Raw genomic sequence first — 8685 nt, forward strand, 5'->3', positions numbered from 1 at the left:
TTTTTCTTTCTTTTTTGTCTTTTTCTATCTTTTCCTGTCTTTTTCTTTCTTTTTTCTATCTTTTTCTATATTTTTTTGTTTTTTTCTATCTTTTTTTCTTTTTCTCTTTTTCTTTCTTTTGTCTTTTTCTATCTTTCTTCTATCTTTTTTTTGTCTTTTTCTATCTTTTTCTGTCTTTTTCTATCTTTTTTGTCTTTTTCTATCTTTTCCTGTCTTTTTCTTTCTTTTTCTGTCTTTTTCTTTCTTTTTTGTCTTTTTCTATATTTTCTGTCTTTTTCTTTCTTTTTTGGTCTTTCTATCTTTTTCTGTCTTTTTCTTTCTTTTTTCTATCTTTTTCTATCTTTTTCTGTCTTTTTCTATCTTTTTCTATCTTTTTTCAATCTTTTTTCTATCTTTTTCTGTCTTTTTCTATCTTTTTCTATCTTTTTTCAATCTTTTTTCTTTCTTTTTCTGTCTTTTTCTATCTTTTTCTTTCTTTTTTGTCTTTTTCTATCTTTTTTCTATCTTTTTTCTTTCTTTTTCTGTCTTTTTCTATCTTTTTCTTTCTTTTTTGTCTTTTTCTATCTTTTTTCTATCTTTTTCTACCTTTTTTTGTCTTTTTCTATCTTTTTTGTCTTTTTCTATCTTTTTTCTATCTTTTTCTTTCTTTTTTCTATCTTTTTCTATCTTTTTCTGTCTTCCTATCTTTTTCTTTCTTTTGGTCTTTTTCTATCTTTTTTCTATCTTTTTCTATCTTTTTTTGTCTTTTTCTATCTTTTTCTTTCTTTTTTGTCTTTTTCTGTCTTTTTCTACTAGGGTTGAAATATTACAGTTTTCAACCCAAGCAGACTGAGTAAATGACATGAACGTACTGGCTGCTGCGCGGCTGACCTTACAACCTTTTTAATAAGTGCCGTCGTGCATCTCAGACGTGTAAACAAAGTCTAAAACCAAATCAACAGTCTCCACCTAACGATGACTCGACCGTTAACTGAGGAAAGACGAGCTAATGAGGGAGCGATATCCTGCTCTGGTCCCACCTTCTCAGCGCGCGTGCCCTTCATGGTGATGGCGGTGCTGATGAAGCTGATCATCTCGTCCTCCTCCAGCAGCAGCTGGTACCTCTCCTGCTCCTGCTTCATCCCCAGCTCTCGCTCCTTCTTGGCCCCGAAGCTGAGGCAGGCCGTCTTCAGCCTCTCCTCCTCCCAGCGGCCCTGCTCTCCTCCCAGCTCCATCGGGATCTCCTCCACCTCCAGGTCCCTCTCGGGCACCTCCTGGGCAGCGGGGAATCGGGTTAAATCCACTTCGGTTTGCTCACTTTGTATCAGCGCGTGACATTCCTGGCTCTTACCTTCCTCCGGGTTTCCTCCGGCATGTAGTATCTGTTCTTCCTCTCCTCCTGCTCTTTGGCCCCGGCCTTTTTGTACTCCTTGGCCAGGTCCCTGAGGGTGCGTTTGTATTCCAGGTCTTTTCTCTCCCTCTGAGTCAGCTCGTCTGAGGTGAAAAGGTACTCGTCATCTATGATCTCTGCTTCCAGGTCCTCCATCTTCTCTGCTTCCCTCTTCTTTAAATATTCCCAACGGGAACGCTTCCTCAACTCTGGCAGCTACAAAAAGAAAAGAAAAAAAAACTTTATTACACACTTAGATTCTATTACATTTTGGCTGTGTTCGAAACCGCATACTTCTCCTACTTCTCCTCCTAACTTTAACTTTTTTTAAGTTCCCGGATGCATACTAGATTCTCCGAAATGTTGGGTATGCATCATGAGGTTACTACTCATACTCAAACTACCCAAGATGCAACGTAACGTGACGTCGCCGATCGTCATTTCCTGTCAAAACGGCAGTTTCAAGCTAGCTACAACGAGGGTAGGTTCACTTCCTGTTTTCAAAACAAAAGCACCAATTGTATGGTAATGGCTTTCCCTGTGATAAAAGGCAACGGGTATTTTATTTTGTGAAAATAACAGGAAGTGCGTTGCTCACTGCGGCTAGCTTTAGTAGCGCCGAATTCGTGGGAACAAAACTGTAAACAGCCGGTATTTTGTCAGGTTTTCAACACGTTGGGGATCTAAACGACTACTTTCTCACCTGAAAATGTTTCAAATGTTGCTAAAGTTTACAGAGTTTAGAGCTTAAGCGAAATCAGCTTCAGGCCGGCTGATTTCAGCTCAGGCAGGAGCGAAATGCATTGTGGGTAAACGCTCTGCATACTGTCTGATCGATCAGTATGCAGTATGCAGTATGTAGTATGCAGTATGTAGTATGCAGTATGTAGTATGCAGTATGCAGTATGTAGTATGTAGTATGCAGTATGTAGTATGTAGTATGTAGTATGCAGTATGTAGTATGCAGTATGCAGTATGTAGTATGCAGTATGTAGTATGCAGTATGTAGTATGCAGTATGTAGTATGCAGTATGCAGTATGCAGTATGCAGTATGTAGTATGCAGTATGTAGTATGTAGTATGTAGTATGCAGTATGTAGTATGTAGTATGCAGTATGCAGTATGTAGTATGCAGTATGCAGTATGTAGTATGCAGTATGTAGTATGCAGTATGTAGTATGTAGTATGTAGTATGCAGTATGCAGTATGCAGTATGCAGTATGGTAGTATGTAGTATGCAGTATGCAGTATGCAGTATGCAGTATGTAGTATGTAGTATGCAGTATTCAGTATTCAGTATGTAGTATGTAGTATGCAGTATGCAGTATGTAGTATGTAGTATGCAGTATTCAGTATTCAGTATGTAGTATGTAGTATGCAGTATTCAGTATTCAGTATGTAGTATGTAGTATGCAGTATGTAGTATGCAGTATGTAGTATGCAGTATGTAGTATGTAGTATGCAGTATGCAGTATGCAGTATGTAGTATGCAGTATGCAGTATGTAGTATGCAGTATGCAGTATGTAGTATGCAGTATGTAGTATGCAGTATGCAGTATGCAGTAGTTTCGAACACAGCCTTTGAGACAAATACATTTTTTAAAAACGTGATATTACCATATTTTTCTGGCTATCTTCGGCCATCTTCAGCCTCTTCTGAGCTTCCTCGTAAGCCTGGAGAGAAACACACAACACGTAAAGTTTGTGCCCGCCTGACTCGGAGGGGGAGCTTTAAAAGAAGCCACCATCTCTGATCCGTCACCTTTTTATCCGTTCGCTCTGCTATGTTGCGGGTCTTGTCTTTATCTTTCTCCCTCACTCGCTGGGCAAACGCATCTCTCTCCTCGATGTCCTGCAGCCGCTCCCTCTCCTCCTTCTCCCACTCTTCCTCCTCCTCTTCTTTCTTCAGAGGCTTGTGCTCTTCCTGGCCAGAGTTACCCCTGATATCAGACAGAAAAACACGCATTAGACTGAAACTCGTGGAGGAAACGGGACTCATTTCCATGCTTTCAGAGCCTTTATGGGGAGTTTCCAGCATGGCTCAGAAAAGTTGGTTTGTAACTGGTTTCCAGTACAAACTGAGGCGAGTTTCAAAGTGTGGATCATTCCAACAGGAGCGTTTAAAGTCGGCACGCCTCCTTGTGTTTCTGTCTTTGGGAAATCGGTGCACATGTTCACATATGTAACCCTGTGGGGACCAAGTGTAAACCCAGTTTGTTTTCAGGCTTCCTCCCACAGTCCAAAAACATGCAGGTTAGGTTCATCAGTGATTCTGAATTATCTCCTCAGAGCTTCAATAAGGGCAGTGGACTTCTCTTTCTGTCTTTTTCTTTCTTTCTTTCTTTTTCTGTCTTTCTTTCTTTTTTTCAGTTTCTTTCTTTTCTGTCTCTTTCTGTCTTTTTCTTTCTTTCTTTTCTGTCTCTTTCTGTCTTTTTCTTTCTTTCTTTTCTGTCTCTTTCTGTCTTTCTTTTCTGTTTCTTTCTGTCTTTTTCTTTCTTTCTTTTCTGTTTCTTTCTTTCTTTTCTGTCTCTTTCTTTCTTTCTTTTCTGTTTCTTTCTGTCTTTTTCTTTCTTTCTTTTCTGTTTCTTTCTTTCTTTTCTGTCTCTTTCTTTCTTTCTTTCTGTCTTTTTCTTTCTTTCTTTTCTGTCTCTTTCTGTCTTTTTCTTTCTTTCTTTTCTGTTTCTTTCTGTCTTTTTCTTTCTTTCTTTTCTGTTTCTTTCTTTCTTTTCTGTCTTTTTCTTTCTTTCTTTTCTGTTTCTTTCTTTCTTTTCTGTCTCTTTCTGTCTTTTCTGTCTCTTTCTGTCTTTTCTGTCTCTTTCTGTCTTTTTCTTTCTTTCTTTTCTGTCTCTTTCTTTCTTTTCTGTTTCTTTCTGTTTCTTTCTTTCTTTTCTGTTTCTTTCTTTCTTTTCTGTCTCTTTCTTTCTTTCTTTTCTGTCTCTTTCTTTCTTTTCTGTCTCTTTCTTTCTTTCTTTTCTGTCTCTTTCTTTCTTTTCTGTCTCTTTCTTTATTTTCTGTTTCTTTCTTTCTTTTCTGTCTCTTTCTTTCTCTTTCTTTTATTTTCTGTCTTTTGATTCTTGGAAAAACAAAACATCCTTGTTCATACAACCCAACGCGCAGCTGAGAACGATTTAAACGACCCACAGCGACACGCGTGAGCCTAACGACCAGCCCAGTGTGAGCCATCTTTCATACGATCGTTTCAATACCTTTAACTCCCCAATAACTAGTTTAAGAAATAAAGAAACCTTACAGATGAGAAGTGAAACGTCTTCAAGAGTTCAGTAAAGGGAAAAGAAGCCTGGTTGCCCTTATTCAGGATGACTTTGACCTGGATAACTGAGAATCTAACACAACGTTCTGAACTGTTCGTGATGCTCGTTTCTGTGTTTTCTCTGTAACGAAATCACCTTTTCGTTGCTTCTTCCTCACTGGAGGACTCGCTGCCTCTCTTCTGTCTGATGTGCTTCCTCCTGTTTCCTTTCTCTTTGCTTTTCTTCTTCCCTTTCTGCTTCTCCTTCACAGCTTCTTCTCCGCTGTCGCTGTCCTCCAGTAACGTGTACGTCCGATTCTTCCTATCCATTTCGATAGCTTGCCGTTCCAACGCTCGGGCTGGTTTCTCAGCAACCGCCTTGCGGGGGATCTAAACACACACCGATAATAATAATATGATAATAATAATTTATTTATATAGCACCTTTCATACACAACATGTAGCTCAAAGTGCTTTACAAATAAGATCAATATACAAAGTAGATAAAGTAAAATAACTACAAGCATAACAAAACAGAGTACAATAGAACATGTTACTCGGGGGGGATAGAGTGAGGAGGAAACAGATATAAATTAAATATAAAGTACTAAAAATAGAAAAATGAATAAAATAGAGAAACAATAAATGTAATATAAATAATAATAATATAATTTATAAAACTAGTAGAAGGCGAGGGTGTATAGATGTGTTTTTAGCTGCTTTTTAAAGTTTGTAATATCTGTTGACTGACGAATATACACTGGTAGAGAGTTCCAGATTTTTGCTGCATAAAAAACAGAAAGCAGCTTCCCCGTCTTTATATTTCATTTTAGGAACACTTAATAAAGTAGCACCTGATGATCTTAGAGCTCGATTTGGAACATATTCTGTGAGTAGTTCTGAAATGTACGGAGGTGCTAATCTATTCAGAGATTTAAAAACCAGTAAGAGAATCTTAAAAATCTATTCTAAAAGACACAGGGAGCCAGCGTAGTGAAGCTAGAACAGGTGTGATGTGTTCTACCAGAAACACATGAAATCGCTGCTTAGTTTTAGGTGTGGGCACGAGTACGTAAACATACCTTTTCAAAGAGCTCCTTCGCAAAGGCGGCCACGGTCTGGTCGATGTCGATCGTGCCCGTCTGCTCCAGGCGGCTCACGAAGTCGTCAGAACTCGACGCTTTTCGAGCTGTGCCGATCATGAACTGAGACACATATCTGTCGCTCAACCCGAGGATGTCGTGGAGACGGTCATTCACCCACTGCTCCAAGTTCGCCATGGTGCCTGTTGAGGGAGAAAACACGATTATCTGCAGTCCAGCTGGAGATGGAAGAAATAAAAGAGCCATTTATTGATGATAAACTTTGTGCAGACGTCTGTCCAAAGGTTAAAATGTTCATTATGAATAAGTTAGATTCTGAGCAGTAAACATATCTCCATCATATACAACAGTTATCTAAATTTAAACAGAAACTGCCGACCCAACATCGGATTCAAGGGTTTTGATTAAACTTTTTCCACGGAAGGATTTATTCTTATGAATGAGTTTCATTGTGAAAATGTTCCGCTTGTTCATACTTGTTGAGTTTGAGGTTTTCTCTTTCCGTTTGGAACCATCACCACCACTATATCAGGAAACACATCTGTGAAATCCAGTTAAACCAAACCCGACATCTACGATATGATTAAGATATCAGAGGCTGAGATATGCCAAGTTTTCAGCGCACAGCTCTTTGGGAATCAGCTTGTTGCTGCAGAAATCCTGTTTTCTGTCTGTCACACTGTGTTATCTTTGCTGTTTTTCACACATGCAGCTAAAGAAATGGGAACAAATCTTAATTCCAGTCTAAAACCCACAAAGAGCTTCTAGATTATTCATTTCTGGTGGCATAAAACAGTTTAATTATTTAATTTATATTAATTGTTCCATAATTAGTCATTTGATTATATCTTATATTCCTTTTTTAAGCTTTAAATTGAATCTTATTTACTTTTTCTTGATGTTGAATAACATATAATTCTTATTATTGTCTGTTTTTTTTCTACTTTTCTACTTTTAGACGTGATAACATTCATTTTTTGGGATTAGGATTTTTTAAAACTGAATTTCATATATTAATTTGACTCTTTTGGTAACTGAAAGCAGTTTTAACGTAAATGTTCAACAAAGTTGAAACTATGAAGCTGTTTTTCACAGATGCAGCTAAAGAAATGGGAACAAATGATGTGTCTCTGTGACAGGCTGCTGGGAACAAAGTGCCTAAAGATCCAGTTTAAAACGGCTTCTTTGCTCAGTTGTCTGTTCTGTGTGGACACAACACTGGTTCATCCCTTGAGTTAGGAGCCTTTTTTCTGCCTGAATGGTTCATAGCTCAGAGTTAAGTGGCTTAATGAAGAAATAATGGACTGAAAATGAGGCAAAAAAAGCAGAAAATGTCCAAAGAAAAACGCTGAAAGACCTTCAGAAAGTGTTGAAACTATTGCTGAAGATCACTTAAGCTGCTTGGATGCAAAATATAAAGAAATAAGAGGTGTCTCATGACCAAAATGCTTCAAAAACCACATAAAATACTTAATATGGCTGTCAAAGTCATACAAATGTGGTTGGAAATTAATTGTTATACAAGAAATTGTAATAAAATGTCTGTTTCTGTTCATTTTAGGCCACTATTTGAGTAAATGAATGTAAAAAATATATATAATAATTTTTTGTTGCTCGTCTGACTCCAAATCTCATCTGTTGCTGAATTTTATTCCTGTTTTGTGATATAAAGTCCTGTTTTTAAAGTCCTGTGACAGGCTGCTGGGAACAAAGTGCCTAAAGATCCAGTTTAAAATGGCTTCTTTGCTGAGTTGTCTGTTCTGTGTGGACACAACACTGGTTCATCCCTTGAGTTAGGAGCCTTTTTCCTGACTGAATGATTCATAGGTCAGAGTTAAGTGGCTTAATGAAGAAAAAAATGAGGGAAAAAAAGCAGAAAATGTCCAAAGAAAAACGTTGAAAGACCTTCAGTAAATGTTGAAACTATTGCTGAAGATCACTTAAGCTGCTTGGATGCAAAATATAAAGAAATAAGTGGCTTATTGAAGAAAAAACACATTCCTCTGAAGATGCTCAGATGCAAGGACTGGACTTAAAATGAGTAAAAAGCAGAAAAACTCTGAAAGAGCTTCAAAAAGGCTGGAGAACTGTTGCTCAAGACAACTTTAAAAGATTAAAGAAAGTCTGGCTGCTTGGAAGTAAAATAAGGGATGTTTTAGGTGTATAAACTTAAATTTGCTTGCATTTTATTCTGCCAGCTAAAGTGACGTTTAATCACAGGGTTGATACCACGGACAACTTTAATTTGAGCCACTTATCCGTTAAACTTGTCGATTATTTGCAGGGTAGTTTGAGTTTTAAGTAAAACCGTGTGAGGACTGGGAAAACGTTTCTACACTTCTTTAAAGACATAACCAGCAGAGTCACTTACCGTTTGAGAAAACGTCCAAACAGCGTTGTTGTGATGCTGAAGGCAGGAGGCTGAGAGTTAGCCGCCTCCACTAACTTCTGCTACAATGAGCCGTTAGCTGTTCTGTGGCACAAAAAAGTCCTCGTAATGACACTAAATGAATATGTACACCCATTCGTAGCCATAAAAATACATTTTAATGGTCTTACTTGTCAAAAAAACAACATAAACAAACCTAAATGAACACTTCTTGTTTTGCTAGCTTAACTTGACGCACGCCGAAGGAGAAACCGGAAATACGTCACGAAAAAACTACCAGAGGAGGAAGTTGCTGCATCAGAGGCTGCCCCCGTGTGGTCACTTGAGGAACAACAGTAAATAGTCAAAAACACTAGAGAAGGTGCAGACTCATAAAAAAGCAGCAGACTAAACAGTTTCAGTCTTTAACTGACGCATTGAGAAATTGTGGAAACAGTAGTTCCATGTAACAATGACGATTATTTATGTTTTTTCTGGTTAAAATACTTTTTTTGTGTTTAAAAAGGAGGTCTAATGGTGATCAGTTAAACTGAAAAGTAAGCTAATGATTCATTTTTCTCTTTACAGCCACATT

General features: G+C 37.8%; 2 protein-coding genes across 2 annotated transcripts in view; both read right to left on the bottom strand.

The window, feature by feature from the left end:
• dhx16 (DEAH (Asp-Glu-Ala-His) box polypeptide 16) overlaps positions 1–8373 on the bottom strand; it is a 38827-nt gene extending 30454 nt beyond the window's left edge. The window contains exons 1-7 of the mRNA XM_075466330.1: positions 8094–8373; positions 5702–5904; positions 4777–5009; positions 3132–3309; positions 2987–3043; positions 1331–1585; positions 1020–1253 (exon numbers count right to left, since the gene is read on the bottom strand). Of these exons, the coding sequence (XP_075322445.1) occupies positions 1020–1253; positions 1331–1585; positions 2987–3043; positions 3132–3309; positions 4777–5009; positions 5702–5899 (1155 nt within the window). The 5' untranslated portion in view covers positions 5900–5904; positions 8094–8373. The remainder of the gene's footprint in view (positions 1–1019; positions 1254–1330; positions 1586–2986; positions 3044–3131; positions 3310–4776; positions 5010–5701; positions 5905–8093) is intronic.
• Positions 3340–4770, bottom strand: LOC142380456 (uncharacterized). Its single transcript, XM_075466331.1, has one exon. The coding sequence runs from the start codon at positions 4550–4552 to the stop codon at positions 3647–3649; it is 906 nt and encodes a 301-aa protein (XP_075322446.1). The 5' UTR covers positions 4553–4770; the 3' UTR covers positions 3340–3646.
• Positions 8374–8685: the final 312 nt, after the last annotated feature.

This window comes from Odontesthes bonariensis, chromosome 5 (assembly GCF_027942865.1).
Source record: "Odontesthes bonariensis isolate fOdoBon6 chromosome 5, fOdoBon6.hap1, whole genome shotgun sequence".
Lineage (NCBI taxonomy): Eukaryota > Metazoa > Chordata > Actinopteri > Atheriniformes > Atherinopsidae > Odontesthes > Odontesthes bonariensis.

Bases quoted from the DNA above. Each gene is read 5' to 3' on its own strand.
- LOC142380456 (XM_075466331.1), bottom strand. From the start codon at position 4,552: ATGGCTCACACTGGGCTGGTCGTTAGGCTCACGCGTGTCGCTGTGGGT.